Source organism: Daucus carota, chromosome 2, assembly GCF_001625215.2.
Source record: "Daucus carota subsp. sativus chromosome 2, DH1 v3.0, whole genome shotgun sequence".
In the NCBI taxonomy this organism is placed as follows: domain Eukaryota; kingdom Viridiplantae; phylum Streptophyta; class Magnoliopsida; order Apiales; family Apiaceae; genus Daucus; species Daucus carota.
In genome coordinates, this window is record NC_030382.2 from 34,596,208 (window position 1) to 34,620,370 (window position 24,163).

General features: G+C 35.9%; 3 protein-coding genes and 1 long non-coding RNA gene across 4 annotated transcripts in view; 1 reads left to right on the forward strand and 3 right to left on the reverse strand.

Moving 5' to 3' along the window:
- LOC108209702 (serine/threonine-protein phosphatase BSL1-like) overlaps positions 1–18,113 on the forward strand; it is a 29,525-nt gene extending 11,412 nt beyond the window's left edge. Inside the window, exons 17-21 of the mRNA XM_064087230.1 lie at positions 73–272; positions 353–428; positions 16,996–17,131; positions 17,444–17,583; positions 17,724–18,113. Of these exons, the coding sequence (XP_063943300.1) occupies positions 73–272; positions 353–428; positions 16,996–17,131; positions 17,444–17,583; positions 17,724–17,807 (636 nt within the window). The 3' untranslated portion in view covers positions 17,808–18,113. The remainder of the gene's footprint in view (positions 1–72; positions 273–352; positions 429–16,995; positions 17,132–17,443; positions 17,584–17,723) is intronic.
- On the reverse strand, positions 2,347–5,110 carry LOC108199223 (uncharacterized). The gene is made up of 3 exons (XR_010288823.1): positions 4,591–5,110; positions 3,229–3,287; positions 2,347–2,542 (listed from the first exon to the last, which is right to left on the reverse strand). It is a non-coding gene; the product is annotated as an uncharacterized LOC108199223 (long non-coding RNA).
- On the reverse strand, positions 8,543–12,663 carry LOC135150117 (uncharacterized). Its single transcript, XM_064086268.1, has 4 exons — positions 12,168–12,663; positions 10,806–10,864; positions 8,636–9,712; positions 8,543–8,552 (listed from the first exon to the last, which is right to left on the reverse strand). Exons 3-4 carry the CDS (start codon positions 9,655–9,657, stop codon positions 8,543–8,545), a joined length of 1,032 nt encoding a protein of 343 aa, XP_063942338.1. The 5' UTR covers positions 9,658–9,712; positions 10,806–10,864; positions 12,168–12,663.
- A 2,792-nt stretch (positions 18,114–20,905) lies between the features above and the next one.
- Positions 20,906–23,855, reverse strand: LOC108207424 (putative disease resistance RPP13-like protein 3). Its single transcript, XM_017377872.2, has one exon. The coding sequence runs from the start codon at positions 23,630–23,632 to the stop codon at positions 21,023–21,025; it is 2,610 nt and encodes an 869-aa protein (XP_017233361.1). The 5' UTR covers positions 23,633–23,855; the 3' UTR covers positions 20,906–21,022.
- Positions 23,856–24,163: the final 308 nt, after the last annotated feature.

The window sequence follows — 24,163 nt, forward strand, 5'->3', positions numbered from 1 at the left end:
TATGCTGCTTATGCTATCATTTATGTACTAATTCCAATTTCTCTACTTCTCTAATGGTAAATGGATTTTTAGGGAGAAAATGATGGAATCTGGGCATGGACGCGGTTCAATCAGCTTTTTAACTATCTTCCCCTCGCAGCCCTTATTGAGAAGAAGATTATCTGTATGCATGGAGGCATAGGAAGGTCAATACATTCAGTAGAGCAGATAGAAAAACTAGAAAGGCCTATTACCATGGATGGTGGATCTCTTATTCTAATGGACTTGCTGTGGTATGCTTAGTTGTTTACAGTTATCCGCTGCTCATAAGGTTTTGTTTGGGTGCTGCTGTTGAATTCCGTGTTTTTTGCAGGTCTGATCCCACAGAAAATGATAGTGTTGAAGGTTTAAGACCAAATGCCAGAGGGCCTGGCCTGGTCAGCTTTGGGGTAAGTGTTCTGTAATTTCCTTACAACTGGTGAAGACATTGCTTTTCAATATATCTATTTTTATAAATGGACGATGAATTGTAGAAGTTAGTGATATAGAACTCAAAACTTAAAATGTTTACATCTGTCAAAAAAGATCCATAAATAATACTCTTGCATTCCAGAATTCTTTGAAGTACCTCTTGTCTGAATGTTTTGATATGTTGTGTGGACAGTGAATGTGTTTTCTACAGTCAATAAGCCGCAGCCTTCTCATTTATACATGGAACAGTACCCCCTTCTTCCCAATCTGATATACATGGTGTTAACTAAAAACAATTCCACATTCCACTGAAATGAAATCACATCTTGTACGCTTACTGTTCTAGTTACATATACTAAGAAAATCTGCTAGAATAATTTTTTTTAATCAAATCACAATAACAAATAACTGTCTGGGTTTTTTTCGAAGCTAATCCTGGTTTATGCACCATGATCTTGTAATATTATCAGTATAAAAATCCCTCTTTTATTTGTGCTGTGCAAGAAACTGTACTTTGTATCGGTTTTGTTCAATATACTCCCTTTAAGGATATGTAAGTTTACCTATCTTTTGGCAAACTTTGTTGTAGAATTTGGTGATAACCTGGATTTTTCTGAAGTCGTGCGAACACTTTCAGATTGAGGTTATTTGTGGTTCACCAAATAATTCAATCGGATAAAGTCAGAAATTCTGCAAAAACAGAGAATGTGTATTGTTGTGTATTTCAAATGAACCATGTATCTTGAAATGATCAATGCAACATCTATATAAAGATGTCAACAAATGTGTCTTTTGACAATAGACACATCTTAATCCAAATAGATTTGTCTAATGGCAATAGACACATCTTATCCCAATAAATGTGTCTAATGTCAATGAACAAATCTAATGCCAATAGACACTTCTGTTCCAATAGATGTGTCTAATGCCAATGAACATGCCTCATAAGCACTAATAATCATAATAAACTCGAACTAAGCATACACTCCGTACTCTCCTGACTTGTTCGATGTAACATTATGATTACATTGATCAACTAGTTAATCCAATTACACTAAAATAACCAACAATCCTCCCCCATTTTAGTGTAATCCATAATTAACTAAACAAAATCACAACAAATAACAAAGTTATGCATAAATGAAATATCATGACGATTGAATTTCACATTAGTATATTACACATTTCAAATATTCGAATATCAAGGTATCACGATGGATTGAACCCCTACTATTCATAATGAATACATGAAGATAATACACACATAACTTTACATTCTCAAATTTTCTTACTTGACACTATATTTTACTAGCCTTGTGTCCCAATCCTTCTTAAGCATATCAAAGCCAAGTCCAAGTTTCTTGAAGCGGCTAAACTTCATGCTCAAATAGGTAGTTCTTTTATTCTCGCACCTGCATATTCAATTTTTCAAAAGAACTATTAAGAAGATAGAATTCAACCTCCTCAACTTGCAGGTCTGAACACATAACCTGGGATGATGCTTTAATGTGTTTCAATCTCTAGATGTTAAGTTTCCACATTGAATTCAACACCTGATGTAATCTTAGGCGAGAATTGGGTTTCTCAACATGAGAGACTTTTAAACGGACTTTAATCCCATCCCCACAGCCGACTTGTGCACAAGATCTCTACTCAATCCTTTGGTAAGATGATCGGCTAAATTATGTTGAGTTCTAATAAACTCCACTGATATAATACCGTGAGTGATAAGCTCACGAATCATACTGTGCCTAACACCTATGTGTCTAGATGTGCCTTTGAACACTTGTCTATAAGCATTAGACAAGGCAGATTGACTATCACACCTTATTGATATGGGTGATATATGTAACACCCCACTTTTACAATGGGGCTAAACGATTAAATAATTCTAAATTCATTCAGAAATAATATAATAATTTAACAACCAAAATGTCAATATGGATAATAAAGTCTGAAACTCCATGATAATAAATCCAACAAAGTCTGAAATCAATAGAAATATAAGCTCTAAAGTCTTATTATAGCCCCTAACAACGAAAGCAACTAAAGGTGGGTGTCACTCATCACGATCCCCGCTACCCCTGATTACCTGCGGAAAGAAAGCAAACGAGAGTGAGCCAATGCCCAGTACGAATATAAAAATAGTGTAGGTGCAAAGAGTATCAATAATCTCGAAACAATGATTACAATAAATTGGTACAAATAAGTACCTCAAGTCACAATAATCGAGATAAACAATGAACTATAAATAAGACTCAATGATGAATAAATGACACAATACGGTCTCTTACACAAAATTGTACTTGCTCAACTCCAATCACCGAGCAAATACAGAACAATGATTTCTTCTTCGGTTATCCACAAGAAGAAATAAAGAATGTATGAAACATTCCACAAAACAATAACGATCATGATCTTCTCACGTCTCATACCCCAGAAACGTGCTCGTATGCTTAAATCACCGATACGAGTTGGTGTCTAGTTCACCTTTACTACGAACTCCATGTGAACATTGTCCGTGATTTACCCACACGGATAAGTTTAAGAGCCCAAACAATTACAAAAGTTGCCGACTCAATGAACAAAATATATACAGTGGTACAATCATAAAACGAAAGGAAACAATAGGAGTCAAGGCAACAATTATTCAAATATATGAAGGCCAAGTGAAAAGAGTGATGTGCAATAACAAAAGAGATTTTAAGAATGTCAAAATAATAAATATCATAAATATTTATTATTTAAGTAAAAGAGAGAAAAGAATAGAATCCGTACCTGATATAACAACACTAATTTAGTTGTGATCAAAACTGAAGCTACTCCTCCTTATGAATCTATAATCAATTTAAATTAATTCAAACATATCAGTTTTATGCATTTCCAAGTTCAATCTTGTCACTATAAATAGTATATATATATCACGTAAAATACAACTAACCAAAATAATTTAGGTGTCTTCCAACTATTATTCCAGGAGCGACATATTGCATAAAGAATAAAGTAAAACAATAACAATGAAGCCAATACTAGAACCTGGTTACTACAACTAGTTATAAATAATATTATAAACAAATAAAAAGCATAATCATCGTTTAGGCACTCAAGCAGCACAGCGCGGCACCTGGTTCTATCACCAGACTTTATAAGCCATCAAACTACTTCAATTTAACCAACACTTATTACTGCATTAACTAGTAACGTCAGCCGGAAGGGTACAACTACAAATAATAATAATAATAACAACGTATAATAATAATAACATATAAGCATATTTAGTACTCGATAATATTGTTATTAAATCTATATATAATATATAATATAGCAAGAGAATAAACTACACACAATCATCTTGAAGTTCAGATGCATGCACATATACACATATGCTTATACTTACTTACCTTTAATTTAATAAAAATAAAATAATCTCACACTTTAATAATAAACATAAGAAATATTATTGTTTTAAAGAATGGTACTAGTTTTAGTAACGGAACACAAGCTCGAGAACATGGTTATGAAACAAGAAATTTGGTGAGGATTTAAGTCATAATTATTACAAATAAAAATAATAAATACAGTAACTCTCTATTTTAAAACACAATAAAAGGATGCAGTGATTTTGAAATCAGACTCTCAATTATTTTTAATTAAAATAACTAGCAAAACACATTATCAAAATCTAATTTACCAATATATAATAAGGCAAACTCTACTTTATAAACAATCAATCCTCCAAACACTAGTACACTGCCCAAACTCCCGTATCTACGTAATAGGGTTCGGCACATGAGTCTGGACACCTTATAACCACACTGAATTATCAACAAGTACCAAACGTAACAAAGTTACAGTTCCAATAAAATAGGATATTTCCAGAGTATTTCAAAAAAACAATACATGTAACCCCACATATAAACCTTTAAGAAAATAACCAACAGTAGGAAATTCACATTAATAATCATCATATTAAAATATCATAAATATATGTACCCAGATTTCAATTATATAAATAAATAAATTAATATAAAACCCAGATAAAGGAAGAATATGTACAAATGTATTTTGATGTAAAAAAAAATACAAAACTAAATGAATAAATTAATTGGTAATTAGATACACAAGAGGTATTTTGCTTACCGAAATAGAATGCTCTCAAAATGATGAATGCAGCACAGCGTATAATTAGTATACTAATTATGAACCTGAAATAAATTCAACACAATTAATATAATTTTATAAGTGTAACAAATATATTTGGGTATGAAGATTTGAATCAAACCTCCACCATTTACCAAGAATTACCAGTATGTAACTTTCTCGTCGCACCTTCCTTAATAATATGCTACACCTTGTATATTGCACCAAAATCTATCCAATCATGTACTGTGTTTTACTACCGCATGCATACTCTCTCACGCTTGCCACCAGTAGAATAATTATATTTAACTCTGTTGTGGATGACTTAGATGTGTTCTCGAAATTTATAGTAAATAAAGATAAGTATGCTTTAAAGATTAGCATCAAAATATTCAAAATATTATGCCTCATCTAAAGTTTAGTTACAGTTTCATCCTAATCCTTAACCAACTAATTAGTCGATTATGCATATCCACAATAATATTTAGAATATAAACCAAAGATTGTTTTAATATTATTTTATAATATTAATAACTAATTAAATAATAAAAACCTGGTTGTTATATCCTTCCCCCCTTAACAATAATTTCGTCCTCGAAATTAAAGGCACGAACCTGATTCAAAAAGATATGGGTACTTTGCGCGAACAGACTCCTCGGTTTCCCACGTAGCTTCTCGAACATCATGGTTCTTCCAAAGAATCTTAACAAAAGGAATCGTGTTTTTACGCAAGACCCTCTCCTCTCTCGCCAATATAGCCTCGGCCTCTTCTTCACAAGACAAGTCCTCTCGAAATGCGTCCAAAGGATACTGAACAACATGATGTGGATGGTAAACATATTTTCTCAAAAGTGATGCGTGGAATACATTATGAATCCGTGATAACTGTGGTGGCAATGCAACTCTATACGCCACTGTTCCGACTCTCTCAAGAATCTCGAAAGGTCCAATATACCTCGGACTCAATTTACCCTTTTGACCGAACCGCTGAATGCCCTTCGAAGGAGATACTTTTAGAAAAACGTTGTCACCAACTTTAAACTCATACTCTCGTCGACCTTTATCTGCATAACTCTTTTGTCTTGACCGGGCCTGTCTAAGCCTCTCTCGAGCTACCTCTACCTTATCGGTAGTGACCTGAACCAGATCGGGACCCTCCAAAAGTTTCTCACCCACTTCATTCCAACAAGTTGGTGTTCTACACTTGCGCCCATAAAGTGCCTCAAAGGGAGCCATACCAATGCTCGCCTGCCAACTGTTGTTGTAAGCAAATTCCACCAACGGCAGATACTCATCCCAATTTCCTGACCAATCCAATGCACATGCTCGTAACATATCTTCCAAAGTCTGAATTGTCCGCTCTGACTGTCCATCTGTCTGTGGATGAAAAGCTGTACTGTAGTTTAGTTTGGTACCCCATGCTTTCTGAAATCCTTGCCAAAATTTTGAAGTGAATCTAGGGTCTCTATCAGAAACAATCGAAACTGGAATCCCATGAAGTCTCACAATCTCATTCCTGTACGCTAGTGCTAAACCCTCCAAGCTCGTACCACCACGAATAGCCAAAAAGTGTGCTGATTTGGTAAGCCTGTCCACAATCACCCATATTGCATCATTCTTGCTCAAAGTCCTCGGCAATCCAATCACAAAATCCATACATATGTGCTCCCACTTCCAAGTAGGCATTTCCAAAGGCTGTAACAATCCACTGGGTCTCTGATGCTCTATCTTCACCTGCTGACAAGTCAAACACTTTGAAACAAACTCGGCTATATCACGTTTCATACCAATCCACCAAAAATGTTCCTTTAAGTCATGATACATCTTTGTTCCACCTGGATGAATTGAAAATGGTGACCGATGAGCTTCCTCCATCACTTCCTCCCTAAGTTCCTTGTTATCGGGCACACATAATCGGTTACCCATCCAAACAATACCCTGATCATCAATGCGAAGTTCGGGTTGCTTTCCAGCTTCCATGCTCTGTATAAGGTACCACAACTCTCCATCACCATCCTGAGCTGCCTTAATCCTCGAGATAAGACTAGGCTCCACGTGCATACTTGCCACCATACCAACAACATCATGATGATAAAACTCCAAGCCAAACTTCTCAATATCGCGTTGAAGAGGTCTCTGTTGTGTCATCAATGCTGCCAAATTCCCAAAGTTCTTCCGACTCAAGGCATCTGCTACCTTATTAGCTTTCCCCGGATGATACTGAATACTCACATCATAATCCTTCAATAGCTCAATCCATCGCCTCTGCCTCATGTTAAGCTCCCTCTGGGTAAAAATATACTTCAGACTTTTGTGATCAGTAAATATCTCACATTTATCGCCATACAAATAGTGTCGCCAAATCTTTAGTGCAAAAATCACGGCCGCAAGCTCTAAATCGTGTGTCGGGTAGTTCACTTCATACGGTTTTAGTTGCCTTGAAGCGTAGGCGATCACCTTCCCATGCTGCATCAGTACACATCCAAGTCCCTTCTTTGAAGCATCACTGTAAATCACATAACCACCCATTCCAGATGGTAGAGTCAACACTGGAGATGTCACAAGTCTCTTCTTCAATTCCTGAAAACTAGCCTCACATTCGTCAGTCCATATAAATTTGTTGCTTTTCCGAGTCAACTGCGTCAATGGCATAGCAATGGTCGAGAAACCCTCAACAAAACGTCGATAATAGCCAGCAAGTCCAAGAAAACTCCTCACCTCCGTCACAGTGCTAGGTCTTGGCCAGTTTGTAATAGCCTCAACCTTTCCAGGGTCCACCTTGATTCCGTCTGCTGATACGATATGTCCCAAAAAGGCAACCTGATCGAGCCAAAATTCACACTTCTTATACTTTGCATACAATTTGTGCTCCCGTAGAGTTTCCAATACCACTCTAAGATGCTCCTCATGTTCCTCTTTAGTCTTTGAGTACACCAAGATGTCATCAATAAACACGATCACAAATTTGTCGAGAAAGTCTTTGAATACCCTGTTCATCAAGTCCATAAAGACTGCTGGTGCGTTGGTCAACCCGAAAGACATTACTAAGAACTCGTAGTGCCCATACCGAGTCCTAAATGCTGTCTTTGGGATATCGCTTGCCTTCACTCTCAACTGATGATAGCCTGAACGAAGATCAATCTTTGAGAAATATTTTGCCCCCTGAAGCTGGTCAAATAAATCATCAATCCTGGGTAGTGGGTACCTATTCTTCACAGTAATTCGATTCAACTCCCGATAGTCGATACAAAGCCTCATCGAACCATCCTTCTTCTTAACAAATAATACTGGTGCTCCCCATGGTGAAACACTAGGTCTGATGAAGCCTTTATCAAGTAATTCTTGCAGCTGTTCCTTCAATTCTTGCAGTTCAAGCGGAGCCATCCTATACGGAGCCTTAGAAATTGGTTGCGCATCGGGTAACAAATCAATAGAAAATTCCACCTCTCTATGTGGTGGTAATCCATCCAAATCTTCTGGAAATACATCAGGAAACTCACGAGCCACACTCACGTCATCAAGTTCAGTCTGCTCCATAGAAGAATCAACAATATGAGCCAAGTATCCCTCACAACCATGTGCAATCATCTTCTGTGCCTTAATGGCTGAAATAAATTTTCCCAGAGAAGCAAGCTTAGAACCTTGGAACTCAAACTCGGGTGAAATTGGGTCGCCAAAAATTATCTTCTTCTGCTGACAGTCGATAGTAGCCTTGTGTTGTTCCAACCAATCCATCCCCAAAATAACATCAAAGTCTCGCATCGGAATAGGTAAGAGATCAACAGATAATTCCCTATCTTCAATTCTAACCACACACTCAAGATATTGAACATTCACAGACATATTTAACCCCATAGGGTTAGCAACAGAAAATTCAGACAACAATGTAGTAGGTGCAATGCATAGATGTTCGACGTAAGATGTAGAAACAAATGAATGTGTAGCACCAGTGTCAAATAAGACTGTAGCATCACAATTACCAATCGGAAGTGTTCCTGTAATGGTACCTGAAGAGTTAGCCGCATCCTTTGCAGTGAGAGAAAACACGCGTCCAGAACTTTTCTGCTCATTCTTCCCAGTATTATTATTCTGGTCCCCAGACTTCTTTAATGGTGCCTTGCAGTCCTTGATAGTATGGCCTTGACGGCCACAATTGAAACATGCTCTGGAAATCCAGTGACAAACACCACTGTGCATTTTCCCACAGTGTGCACAAGCAGACCTTCCTCCATTCGGACCAGTTTGACCGCCTGACTGACTCCCAGATTGATTGCCTGACCTGTTTTGCTGATTCCCCTGATTCCCATTTTTCTGCTGAAAGCTGCGGGTGTTGTACCTCTGATTGTTCTGTCTAAATCCGCCCGAAGATCCACCATTATTCTGGAATTTGGGCGGATCATCATCTCTCTTCCTCTTCTGACCCTGCATGTCCTTTTGTTTACGAAAATCAGCCTGATGAAGCTCCTGGTCCCTGGCACTATCAACTAAGCTGTCCATAGTGGTGTAGCGGTTGGCGATAATATGATTCCGGATTGAAGTCTTTAGAGCCCACTTGAACTTCATAATTTTATCAGCATCGTTCCCAGCAATAGACCGAGCATAATTAGCCAACCTCTGAAATCGAATCTGGAAATCTGCCACAGACTCATCCTCCTTCTGAGCAATATTCTGGTACTCACGAGCATACTCCTCCCGAACACTAGCAGGAAAATATCTCTGATCAAAATGTGCCTTGAACACATTCCAGGTGAGAGTGTCCTCATACCCAGCTGCATGAGAAGCCACCACTGACTTCCACCAAGTACTAGCATCCCCCTCAAGACGGTAGATACCAAAACGAGCTTTCTCCTCCTCAGAACAATTTAGGACCCGAAATATTTTCTCCATGTGATCAATCCAAGCCTCAGCATCCATAGGGTGTTTAGCTTCCTTAAAAACATTGGGCCGCTGCTTCATAAAACGGTCAAACATAGTCTGGCCTTCCTGATTGGGCACATTACCAGGAGGATTCTGCCTTTGCTGATTAGCTACCTCCCTAACCATGTCCAAGAAAGTTTCCCTGTCCATCACGATCTGTTATCCTCCTGCATTATTTCTCGAGGTATCTCTTCTAGGCGGCATCCTGCAACATTTATTATGAGAACACATATAGAGTGAATATCGAGTAAATATCGCAGTTATATCAAAATCTTACTTCTACCCATACGAAGTCAACCCAAAACTCACAGGTCAAATGCCCTAAGGCTAGTCTACAGAATCATAACCTAGCTCTGATACCAAAAATGTAACACCCCACTTTTACAATGGGGCTAAACGATTAAATAATTCTAAATTCATTCAGAAATAATATAATAATTTAACAACCAAAATGTCAATATGGATAATAAAGTCTGAAACTCCATGATAATAAATCCAACAAAGTCTGAAATCAATAGAAATATAAGCTCTAAAGTCTTATTATAGCCCCTAACAACGAAAGCAACTAAAGGTGGGTGTCACTCATCACGATCCCCGCTACCCCTGATTACCTGCGGAAAGAAAGCAAACGAGAGTGAGCCAATGCCCAGTACGAATATAAAAATAGTGTAGGTGCAAAGAGTATCGATAATCTCGAAACAATGATTACAATAAATTGGTACAAATAAGTACCTCAAGTCACAATAATCGAGATAAACAATGAACTATAAATAAGACTCAATGATGAATAAATGACACAATACGGGTCTCTTACACAAAACTGTACTTGCTCAACTCCAATCACCGAGCAAATACAGAACAATGATTTCTTCTTCGGTTATCCACAAGAAGAAATAAAGAATGTATGAAACATTCCACAAAACAATAACGATCATGATCTTCTCACGTCTCATACCCCAGAAACGTGCTCGTATGCTTAAATCACCGATACGAGTTGGTGTCTAGTTCACCTTTACTACGAACTCCATGTGAACATTGTCCGTGATTTACCCACACGGATAAGTTTAAGAGCCCAAACAATTACAAAAGTTGCCGACTCAATGAACAAAATATATACAGTGGTACAATCATAAAACGAAAGGAAACAATAGGAGTCAAGGCAACAATTATTCAAATATATGAAGGCCAAGTGAAAAGAGTGATGTGCAATAACAAAAGAGATTTTAAGAATGTCAAAATAATAAATATCATAAATATTTATTATTTAAGTAAAAGAGAGAAAAGAATAGAATCCGTACCTGATATAACAACACTAATTTAGTTGTGATCAAAACTGAAGCTACTCCTCCTTATGAATCTATAATCAATTTAAATTAATTCAAACATATCAGTTTTATGCATTTCCAAGTTCAATCTTGTCACTATAAATAGTATATATATATCACGTAAAATACAACTAACCAAAATAATTTAGGTGTCTTCCAACTATTATTCCAGGAGCGACATATTGCATAAAGAATAAAGTAAAACAATAACAATGAAGCCAATACTAGAACCTGGTTACTACAACTAGTTATAAATAATATTATAAACAAATAAAAAGCATAATCATCGTTTAGGCACTCAAGCAGCACAGCGCGGCACCTGGTTCTATCACCAGACTTTATAAGCCATCAAACTACTTCAATTTAACCAACACTTATTACTGCATTAACTAGTAACGTCAGCCGGAAGGGTACAACTACAAATAATAATAATAATAACAACGTATAATAATAATAACATATAAGCATATTTAGTACTCGATAATATTGTTATTAAATCTATATATAATATATAATATAGCAAGAGAATAAACTACACACAATCATCTTGAAGTTCAGATGCATGCACATATACACATATGCTTATACTTACTTACCTTTAATTTAATAAAAATAAAATAATCTCACACTTTAATAATAAACATAAGAAATATTATTGTTTTAAAGAATGGTACTAGTTTTAGTAACGGAACACAAGCTCGAGAACATGGTTATGAAACAAGAAATTTGGTGAGGATTTAAGTCATAATTATTACAAATAAAAATAATAAATACAGTAACTCTCTATTTTAAAACACAATAAAAGGATGCAGTGATTTTGAAATCAGACTCTCAATTATTTTTAATTAAAATAACTAGCAAAACACATTATCAAAATCTAATTTACCAATATATAATAAGGCAAACTTTACTTTATAAACAATCAATCCTCCAAACACTAGTACACTGCCCAAACTCCCGTATCTACATAATAGGGTTCGGCACATGAGTCTGGACACCTTATAACCACACTGAATTATCAACAAGTACCAAACGTAACAAAGTTACAGTTCCAATAAAATAGGATATTTCCAGAGTATTTCAAAAAAACAATACATGTAACCCCACATATAAACCTTTAAGAAAATAACCAACAGTAGGAAATTCACATTAATAATCACCATATTAAAATATCATAAATATATGTACCCAGATTTCAATTATATAAATAAATAAATTAATATAAAACCCAGATAAAGGAAGAATATGTACAAATGTATTTTGATGTAAAAAAAAATACAAAACTAAATGAATAAATTAATTGGTAATTAGATACACAAGAGGTATTTTGCTTACCGAAATAGAATGCTCTCAAAATGATGAATGCAGCACAGCGTATAATTAGTATACTAATTATGAACCTGAAATAAATTCAACACAATTAATATAATTTTATAAGTGTAACAAATATATTTGGGTATGAAGATTTGAATCAAACCTCCACCATTTACCAAGAATTACCAGTATGTAACTTTCTCGTCGCACCTTCCTTAATAATATGCTACACCTTGTATATTGCACCAAAATCTATCCAATCATGTACTGTGTTTTACTACCGCATGCATACTCTCTCACGCTTGCCACCAGTAGAATAATTATATTTAACTCTGTTGTGGATGACTTAGATGTGTTCTCGAAATTTATAGTAAATAAAGATAAGTATGCTTTAAAGATTAGCATCAAAATATTCAAAATATTATGCCTCATCTAAAGTTTAGTTACAGTTTCATCCTAATCCTTAACCAACTAATTAGTCGATTATGCATATCCACAATAATATTTAGAATATAAACCAAAGATTGTTTTAATATTATTTTATAATATTAATAACTAATTAAATAATAAAAACCTGGTTGTTATAATATAGGTTTTGGCCACAATGGAATTTCATATATCATATTTCTTAGCCACTCAGCTTCTTTACCAGCAGCTGATAATGCCACAAATTCAGATTTCATTGTTGAGTCTGTAATGCAACTCTGTTTCTTTGATGACCAAGAGATAGCACCTCCCCCAAGGAGGAATACACATCCACTTGTGGAAGAATGATCTTCTCATTGGAAATCCAACTTGCATCTGAATGACCTTCAATAACCGAAGGAATCCAGTATACGTCAAACCATAATCCATGGTTCCTTTCAAGTACTTGAATACTCAGCTTAAGGCTTGCCAATGATGTGAACTTGGTTTGCTAGTATACCTACTAAGATTTCCAACAGCATAGGAAATATCTGGCCTAGTGCTTATCATGGCATACATAAGACTACTAATAGTCCTTGAGTATTCAAGTTGAGATACTGAAACACCTTTATTTGGTAGGAGTTTAATACTAGGATCAAAAGGAGTGCTAACTGGAAAACAATCCTTAAAATTAAATCTTTTCAAAATCTTCTCAATGTAATGAGATTGAGAAATCGAAATATCATTATTCTCACGCTTGATCCCTATACCAAGAATCACTTCAGCCTCCCCCATGTCTTTCATATCAAAATTAGATGACAAGAACTTCTTGGTTTTATCCACTTGATTTTGGTCAGTACCAAAAATCAACATGTCATCCACATATAAACAAATTATAACTCATTTACCAGAAGAGTCAAATTTGCTATATACACACTTGTCTGCTTGGTTAATAACATAACCATTAGACAAGACCACTTTATCAAATTTATCGTGCCAATCCTTCGGTGCTTGCTTTAGACCATAAATTGATTTCTTCAATTTACACGCCTTTTTCTCACAACCAAGCACAACAAACCCTTCGGGTTGTTTCATATAAATCTCTTCATCTAATTCACCATTCAAGAATGCAGTTTTCACTCCATTTGATGAATGACAAGGTTGTGTATAGCAGCAAGTGCTATTAACAACCTAATAGTTGAAGTCCTAGCAACAGGAGCATAAATATCAAAATAATCAATCCCTTCCTTTTTGTCTAAAGCCTTGGATTACCAATATGGCTTTAAACTTATCTATCGTACCGTCCGCCTTTATTTTCCTTTTGAAGATCCATCTGTTTCCCAATGCTTTAAAGCCAGGGGGCAGATCACTCAATTCCCATGTATTATTATTCATGATAGAATCCATTTCATCCTGGATAGCTTCCTTCCAAAATGCAACATCCCTCGATGTCATAGCTTCTGTAAAAGTTTTTGGATCCTCTTCAATAATAAAACAATATTGGTATTGATATTTAATTTCATCTCTAGAACCCTCAACTAGATAAAGATGAAAATCATCTCAAAAAGACTTTAATTTTCTAGCTCTAGTGATTCTCCTTGGTTCAGACGGTTGATGAACATTTTCAGTAAAAACTGAGTTCCTATTAGAAGATTATTGAAGCATGTCCCTCGGTCTAGGTATAGATGTAAATCTGTTTTCATCAAATATAGCATTTCTGGACTCGATAATCGAGTTCACAGGCACATAGTCATTAGATTCTAACACATAGAATCTATATGCGATGGAATGCTCAGCATAACCAACAAAGATACAATCTATACCTCGTTCACCCAAGTTTCTTCTTTTGGGTTCAGTGAGTCTTACAACTCTCTACATCCCCAAACTCTCAGAAAACTCAATTTTTGGTGACTCTTTATACCAAAGTTCATAAGGGGTAATTTTATTCCTCTTACTAGGAATTCGATTCAATAAATAACAGGCTGTCAACATAGCCTCACCCCAGAATCCCTCACTCAAACCCGAGTAGGACAACAAGGAATTAACCATTTCTTTCAAAGTCCTATTTTTTCTTTCTGCCACACCATATTGTTGTGGTGTATAAGGAGCCGTGGTTTGATGTATTATACCAATAAATTAAAAGTACACCGGATCATAATACTCACCTCCTCTATCAGTACGTAGATTTTTAATCAATGTACCATGATGATGTAGCTCTACTTCTTCTTTATAAATTTTAAAGGATTCAAGAGCTTCATCTTTCGCATGCAACAAATATACATAACAATATCTAGAAGCATCATCAATAAAAGTAACAACATACTTTTTATTTCTCAATGATGGTGTAGAATGGAAAATCACACAAATCACTGTGTATCAATTCTAATACATCAGACACCCTATTAGCAACTTTAAAGGGCTTTCTAGTTATCTTTGTTAACATGCATGTTTTACATTTTTCATTGTTTAAATCAATAGCAGGTATGAGGCTCATTTTAGACATATCTTTTATTCTTTTATAATGTACATGTCCTAGTCTAGCATGCCATAATTCTGATTTATTCAAATTTACGCTAGTACTAGTAGAAGCCATGCAAGCAGATTCATCATTAAATGAAGTATTTACATTCAACATAAACATGTCATTACATAAGTAACCAAAGCCAACAAAAGTGCCATGTTTTGACAAGATATACTTGTCACTTTCATAAACTTGCTTGTATCCACAATTATTTAATACAACACCAGACAAGAGATTCTTTCGAATCCCAGGAACATACAATACTTTATTTAATAATATACATTTCCAAAAGTAAACACTAGCTTCACATTTCCTAGTCCTTTGATTGGTTCAGTTGCAACATTTCCCATCTTTAAGATAGATCCATCTTCGATTGGTTAAAATCTGTGTACCAACGAAGATCTTTACATACATGACTTGTTGCTCCAGAATCAATCCATCAAGCAACATTATCATCCTTGTTGCTTTTCTGGATCCTTGGATCCACTTGGACCAGCATTAAGCCTTTCTTACTTACTTTTACCAACCCGACAATCCTTCTTGAAATGTCCAGGTTTACCACACTTCCAACATGCAATCTTAGGACTTTTATTGGAAGAGTTGTTGTTTCCTTTGAATTTCCGCTTATCACCCTTGATGGTTTTAGGATTCTTATAAGATCCACCATCTTCAACCATATTCACAGAAGAGTTACCGACTTGGTTCTTGCCCTTAGGATTATTCTCATTTTCTTGAGTCCTCAAAGCCTCTTCAATTCGGAAGTGACTTCCAAGTTCAACCAATGTCATATCTTCTTTATTATGTTTCAAGGTGTGTTTAAAATCCTTCCATGATGGTGGCAGTTTGTCTATAACACCATAAACAGAGATAGATTCATTCATCTTCAGATTGTGTTGGACAAACTGTCCCAGAATCCTTAACAATTCATTGTATTGTTCCATCACCGGTCTAGAATCGACCATTTTATAATTCATAAAATTACTGACCAGAAGCTTATTACTAGAAGCATCTTCTGCCATGTACTTGGATTCAAGAGAATCCCACAATTCTTTCGCTGACTCAACATTTTGATGTACATCGAAGAGGGAATCAGACATACCGTTTAAAATGTGACCGCGGCAGATGTAGTCATCGTTTTCCCACTTGCAGTGTTGCCTTGTTTGTTCAATAGTTTCATTCTCAATCTCTTCTGGCATGGGAGTACTTAGAACATACACAACCTTTAGCGTGATCAACAAAAAATGCATCTTCTTTTGCCATCTTCGAAAATCTTAACCCTCAAACTTGTCCAATTTTGCAAACTTACTTGTCATGTCTTTTGCAGATTCTCCGTTCGTCATCTTCAGAATAGAATAACTTCAATCTTTGTTGTAGAATTTGGTGATAACTTGGATTTTTCTGAAGTCGTGCGAACACTTTCAGATTGAAGTTATTTGTGGTTCACCAAATAATTCAATCGGATGAAGTCAGAAATTCTGCAAGAAGAGAGAATGTGTATTGTTGTGTATTTCAAATGAATCATGTATCTTGAAATGATCAATGCAACATCTATATAAAGATGTCAACAGATGTGTCTTTTGACAATAGACACATCTTAATCCAAATAGATTTGTCTAATGGCAATAGACACATCTTATCCCAATAAATGTGTCTAATGTCAATGAACAAATCTAATGCCAATAGACACTCTTTTCCAATAGATGTGTCTAATGCCAATGAACATGCCTCATAAGCACTAATAATCATAATAAACTCGAACTAAGCATACACTCCGTACTCTCATGACTTGTTCGATGTAACATTATGATTACATTGATCAACTAGTTAATCCAATTACACTAAAATAACCAACAAACTTTAGCCTATATTATGCTCTTGTAAACTTATACACAATTATGATTTCTGCATCGTTTTTTATTGCAGCCTGACCGAGTTACAGATTTTTGTAAGAGGAACAAATTACAACTAATAATAAGAGCCCATGAATGTGTTATGGATGGGTTTGAAAGGTTCGCTCAAGGACAGCTAATCACTCTTTTCTCCGCGACAAACTATTGCGGTAAGTAGTTAATTCATTTTTGCATCGGGTTTATATCAAAATGTCCACCGTTCTCATTAAAAACTATCAAGTGACTACCCAATCTCCACGGAGACTCATTTTAGCCACTAGAATCACTATATATATCACTATGTTAAATCTTGAAAAATAGTTAACAGAAAAGTTACTGGAATCCTAATCAACAGATGATGTGTTAGTGATTAAAGTGGCTTAAATGAGTTCCAGCGGAGATCTGGTATCATTTTCTGAATGTTCTTTAACCTCCTCTGAAGTTGCTGTCAGTAAAGTATCTGATTAAAAATTTTGATTCAGGCACTGCCAATAATGCGGGAGCTATACTGGTAGTGGGAAGAGGGTTGATGATTGTGCCCAAATTGATCCATCCCTTGCCACCTCCCATGCATTCTCCAGATACATCCCCACAAAGGGGAACAGACGACACGTGGATGCAGGTAACATTCTTTTAAGGCATCGATGCGTGTACTTGCTATGTTACTGCTTTCAACAAGTACAGATGCAAGTCAAGAGAGATGATAGTTACAGTGTTCTATTGTCTTTGTTTATTTATAAATCGCGTTTTATAATTCTGCAGGAACTAAACATTCAAAGGCCGCCAACTCCTACCAGAGGGCGCCCACAACCTGATCTTGATCGCAATTCACTTGCATATATTTGAAGCTGATCAATGTTTAACAACAGTATATGAAGTTCTTGTCTCGTGGTTGAAGTCTATTTCCTTTTTGCTGTCAACCAGAAGAATTTTTCGCCTGCAGACTACATAAAATTGTGGTAGCACTTCAAAGGTCAAGTTTAAAGAATACACAATGTATATAAGTATAGGATTGTCATGCCCACGAGGAACCAGCAGTTAGCTGTTGCCTGTTGGAGATGGTGTGGTGACTGTTAATCATATTGCTCTTTTAGATTGGGTTAATTATGAAATAGATCATTTTTTTGTCTAATATATCAGGTAAGTCATCGATTTGTTTGCATCAAATATTTAAAATAAGATTATATTCTATTAATTTTAAAAAATTGTAAATGAAAAAAAGTTGATTACAATTCTGAATAAGCATATGGCCATCCTACTAATTCAGTTTTTATAACTAAACATGTACTGAGACTTCAAAATACAAAGAGAGAATCAATGATCCACCTTTAAGCATGAAAATTTTCATCTATTTTTGGTATTTTTGTGATATGGACTCGCAATTTTTTGTTCAGTGTTGTTAATATACAACTCATTTTTTTTCCCAGCAGATCTTTCTTCTCCAACTGAATTCAACTTTTATGTTTGTAAATTTGTGTGATTTAATCTTTGAATTTTTAATTATTTTATCATCACGTTGCTTAGCACAAGTTTATCTCAACCCTCAATCAAGTTCATATCATATAACTTAATATTTTATGCTTTCTCCTATTTTATTACAGATGTACAATTAATCTCGAATTTTCTTAAACCGGTATTTAATTTAATAAAAATAATTATTCTCCTAGATGTTTTTTCCCAATTTAAACAAATCTTCCAAATTTCAAATAATAAAGAAGAAGAAAAAAAATCCATATCTAAGGTCCTTGATCAATTAAACAGAAATAAGTTTATGACAAAAAAATAGAAATAAGTTATATTTTCATTAATAATACAAGGATCTCGTTCGCTAATATATGTATGGAGGGATGTGTTAAAAAATATATAGGTTCCTGACTGTTGGATGAATATCCGGCGGACAGGATTGAAACAAAACTTTAGTATGTCCGGCGCTTTTTTAGCACTGTACGAGTAAAATCCATTTTTTACGACGCTTTTTAATCGTTGGACAGGATTTTTCTATTCGACGCTCTACGTACTAAGGGGTCGTTTGGTTCATGGAGGGGTATGGGGTTGGAATGAGTAATCGGGTTAAGGTGGTATGTGGATGAAGTATCATTCTTGATATCATGTGTTTGGTTGAGTGATGGAATGTATAATATATTGAATTTAAATATTTTTAAATTATTATTTTTTATTGATGAAAAATAATTTTATAATTTTATTTAATCCAATTTTAAGTTGTTGATTTAATTTTGTGTCAAGCCTTTGATGTAATTGTATATAATATAAAAATATTTTTATTCCTCATACCCATGTTCCACACCCACCTCCCTCTAAAGTTTCAAAAACTCATACTTTGGAAGTCTGATATATGGGTTTAGACGAATAAATTTTCCAGCTATAGGTTTGGAATGAATCAAACTCATACTTGATACCTGAAAAGGCTGAACCAAACAATCCTTAAAGTTTTATTTTAATTTTGTCCGCTGGATCATCTAACGGCCAGGACCTGTTTAAGGGTAACGGTCCACAGCAGCCGGCTGCTGTGGACTTGTTAAATAACAATCGGTTTCTGGACCGTTGGATGCATATCCAGCGGCCAGGATCATACTAAAATTTTAATATGTCCAGCGCTTTTTTAGCGCTGGACAGGGATTCCCATGTCCAGCGCTTTTTTAGCGCTGGACGGGGATTCCCCCGTCCAGCGCTAAAAAAGCGCTGGACATATTAAAATTTTAATATGATCCTGGCCGCTGGATATGCATCCAACGGCCCAGGACGTAGGTGTTGGTTAAACGGTCCCTGGCATACGGCTGCCAGAGACCTGGTCCCATTTTTTAATAGTCCCATGTAGGGCTGCTCATGGGTTGTCCAACCCGTTAAAACCAACCCAACCCAACTTTGAACTGGACCGACTAACCCGACCCATTCCAAACCATGGGTTAATTGGGTTGATTTTTGGTTGAGCCGTTTATAATGGGTTGGGTCGAAATATAACTTTTAAAAACCTTAAACCAACCCAACCCGGTTAATTACATCTTTAACACTCTGATAGAATATTTTTGATTGATCAAGGAACTATATTTACTTATTTGATAATAGAATGTGAAGTGAGTTTAGTGCAATGTGCAGAAACAATTAGAAATAAAACTTTGTAGTGCAGATCAACGACTCACATTGCTAGTTCTTATGATTATATATAAAAATACATGGCGGAAACATTATTTTTAATAGTTATTACTATATTAAGATTCAGCTGTCCACCTTAGTATAAAGAGAATATCTGCACCTCTAAAAGCACCTGATATTTTGTATCTGTGCAGTGTCTTATGTTATTGCTAATTGTACACAACAAAATGGTGCAAAACATATTTTAGATTATGCTTATCTCACAAATTTTTCAACCCGATCAACTCTACCCTAACCAACCCAACCCGTCATACAATTAATAGGGTTGGGTTTCTAATTCTTTTTATAGTTAATGGGTTAAATTTTTGTAACCCGTACTAAATGGGTTGGGTCGCTTGAATGGCCTAAACCGACCCAACCCAGCCCATGTGCAGTCCTACTCCAATGTATAACAGGGACCCGTGCCCACTAATACAATTTAGTCAACAAGAAATTCAGGATTATGAGGTGCTGTCTTCGTTATTGGAAGGTATTCCAGTTCGGTGCAGTTTACATTGACACCAGCAATCAAGCGGTAACCAAGCAGTAGAGTGCCATCATCCAGCGGAGAGCATTCAAGCTTTATGAGATGACCCACAATCTATCTCAGGTTGTAATGATTTCTTAAGTCCTCAGAATTATTTTTACATTATTACTAGAGAGTCTTGGGATGATGCAGTTCAGCAGTGTCTATTTTACTTCTCATATGCCAATTTGTTTTCTAATTACTGTGGCACACACTGACACACAGTCTGATACATAGATGAGTAGTTTTACCCTTATTGACACAAATATTGATAAAAAAAGCTCTCTTTAGAAGGGTCTGTTTGAGAGTGCTGTTAAAAATTGTTGTGCTGCCACAAAAAGTGCCGGTAAAAAAAATGCTAGTTTTATATGATGTACACACTTGGCTACAATTTCGGATCCTTTATCCAGAAACATTCTAGTTGTAGAGGAATCCTTTTCAGCTTTCCACAATCAATTGTCTGGAAACTTTTGAGAGAAGGGAGAGCTCCATCCTCAACTTTCACTTCTTCTAGATTGGGCAGACGATGTAGTCTTAAGATTTGAAGACTTGGAAATGCTTTGTAGCCGCAAACAATTTCCTTCCCCTCGTACACCCTATCCAACTCAAGAGCAGTAAGATTCGATAAATTTCCCAAATTAGGCATCTGATCTTCTGTAAACGCACTACGCGTTAGTTTTAAATTCATGACTGAATCAGGCAGGGAACTTAATTCTGATGGATCTTCTATAGGACCAGATAAAGTGATGCTCTTGAGACGAGAGCAAGAAGAGAGCGGTTTTGTAGTTGGAATACTTGTATAAGGAGAGAATATGATGAGTGTTCTGAGACTTTTTAATTTGCCTATCGACTTCAGCGTGTAACCACCATATACTCCTTTTTCTTTTTCTTTCTGTATTTGTATACATAATGTATGTAGGTTGGTGAGCTTGACAACATCAATCTGGAGCATTTGGTTCCGGTCTATCCAACATAGAGTGTGGAGCTTAGTTTGGCGGCTACCTATATTCAAACTCCCAGTAATATGCATGTCTAGATACCTCAACTCATGTAGCTCACCAATTTCTCTTGGAACTGTGTAGCGTCTGTAACCTCTTCGGTTCGAACCAAACAAAATTTGTAGCTTTTTCAGTTTGCCTATGCTTTGTGGAATTGGTAGTATTAAAAGACCACCCTTACCCCCCATTAAACCTAGGGACTTCAGGAATACTAAATCCCCGATTTCTTCTGGTATCCTGTATGATTCTACACTTGTCATATCTAGCACTTTGAGATTTTTGAATCTGGTGTACATCAACTTCATTTCTTCTAATTCGACTCTACCGCCATAATTATCCAGTGCTAGTGAATGCATATATAAAGCATCAGATCTATGCTCAAGTAATTTTAAGTACTCACCGATTCCATCATAAATGACGTGACGCCTTTGTCCTTCCAAAAATTGGATGAGATTTGGATTGTGCTTGCTCGAGTCAAAAACAGCCAACAACTTTTGCTCCTTTGCTATATTAATGGCAAGTTCTCGTACAAGATCGTGGACTCGGCATCTCGAAGCTTGTCCATTGAATTGCAAACTTTCAACCTGAATCAAATTGCGATTAATTAGCTCTTTCAGATAATCTTCAGCCAAATCCTCCAGGACTACTCCATCTCCTTCATCGGCTTCTGTGATAAATTCCTCTGCAATCCATAGAAGCTTCAATTCTATTGGGTAAATCTCATGGTCTTCGGGGTACCTTCCAAGGAAGAGAAAACAATCTTTCATCTTAGGTGACAAGTCATTATAACTTAAGCTCAGTATTTCTTGAATCTGAAAAGAGCCACCTTCCTTCAAGTGTCTCCAAATATGTGCCTTCACGTTTGACCAATACTCATAACTCATGTTATGTAATAATAGGCCGCTCAGTACCACGATTGCAAGTGGTAAACCTCCACATTTTCCAACCATCTCCTTTCCTAACTTCTCCATATTAGGGGTTATTGGTTCTGCTCGCTTACAGAATAATTGCCAGCTCTCGTCTTCCCTTAGAAAACGGAGTTGATGGACAAAACACTTGTCTTCTGCCATCTGTGCAACTATTCTGTTTCGTGTGGTAATAATAATTCTACTACCATTCTTCTGGTCTGGAAATGCAATTCTAATCTGTTCCCAAACTTGTACATCCCATATATCATCAATCAATGCGAAATAGCGACCTTCTTCACGCAGTAACTGTGGCAGATACTGCAGTAAGTCATGTTCATCCATGTTTGACATATACTGTTCATGCTCAAGCCCCTTGAAAGACTTTATTATTCTTTTCAGAACATCCGCAATGTTATATTCGTGGGAGACACAAACCTTAGCATGAGTGTTAAACTGTCTCAACTTGCTAGAATTGTACAACTTGGTGGCAAGTGAAGTCTTGCCCAACCCTCCCATCCCATGAATGGAAATGACTCTGAGGGAAGTATCTTTGCTATCGAGTTCACCCATTAAAGTCTTAAAATCATCATCGAAACCAACCACATCAACCTGGTTATTAATAGCGGTTGTTCTTAACAATGATCTCTGTTTTTGCTGTAGATTTGGAGTGGCTAAGATGTTGTCAATACCATACTCAATTCTCCTGTTCTTGATCACAATGATTCTTTCCTTGAGTGATTCTATATGTTTGCCAATATCATAAAGCTTAACTTCTTTTTTGTACATGCAAACACTGGCCTTGAAACAATCCACGACACTTTGTTTCGTAGCTTCTTGTTCTTGTTGGAATGCACTAAAATCGCGTAAGATAGTCACTGCATCATTAGCGACATCTCTGACATTTTTTACCCAATTACGAATCTGTTCCTCGTCCTGTCTTGATTCTGCATATCTTGCTGAAGACTGGAGGTAGATCAATTCATCTTTGAGCCACCTGACACCATCTTTTACTCCTATTCTAACTTTAACTTCTTGCGCAACAAATTCGCCGAGCTTTTCAATCGCAAAAGATACGGTTGCATCAACCATTCTTCTCTATCAAATATGATTGAAAACAAATATTTATTAGGTCTTTTATGATCTTAGGCTACAAAGACATATCAAACATATAAGCAAATGGTTCAGAGAATAAAGTTTTTAAATGATTGGAGTAAGGTATTGAGTGATAATGCAAACTATGGCTGTAACACGCTTTCAATTAGCCTAAAGTAGAAGATATGATATGATTATTTGCTTTTTAAAAAAGAAAATGAACTATGAACCACTACATCCAACTTTTCTTTACATGATTCTCTTTATCTAGTGTCTGTCTGGAGCGCACTATTGTGTGGTGTTAGAAAAGTGTGGATAAAAACACTGTTATTGCAGAAATAAGATAATTATTTAGTATTTTTTTTAATATTTGCATGTATTGACATATAATATAAAAAAAATACTCCCTAGGTCCCCTGCTTCTTTACACCAGGCACAAAGGGCTCAGCATGCCTTTTAAAGCTCTTTTAAAGTATAGTTTAATAGATTATTTTAAATTTTCTCTAGAATAAAAGTATAATGTTTAAA

What these genes read in the sequence shown, in the direction of transcription:
- LOC135150117 (XM_064086268.1), bottom strand. Translation starts at nt 9,657, where the DNA reads ATGGACAGGGAAACTTTCTTGGACATGGTTAGGGAGGTAGCTAATCAG.
- LOC108207424 (XM_017377872.2), bottom strand. Translation starts at nt 23,632, where the DNA reads ATGGTTGATGCAACCGTATCTTTTGCGATTGAAAAGCTCGGCGAATTT.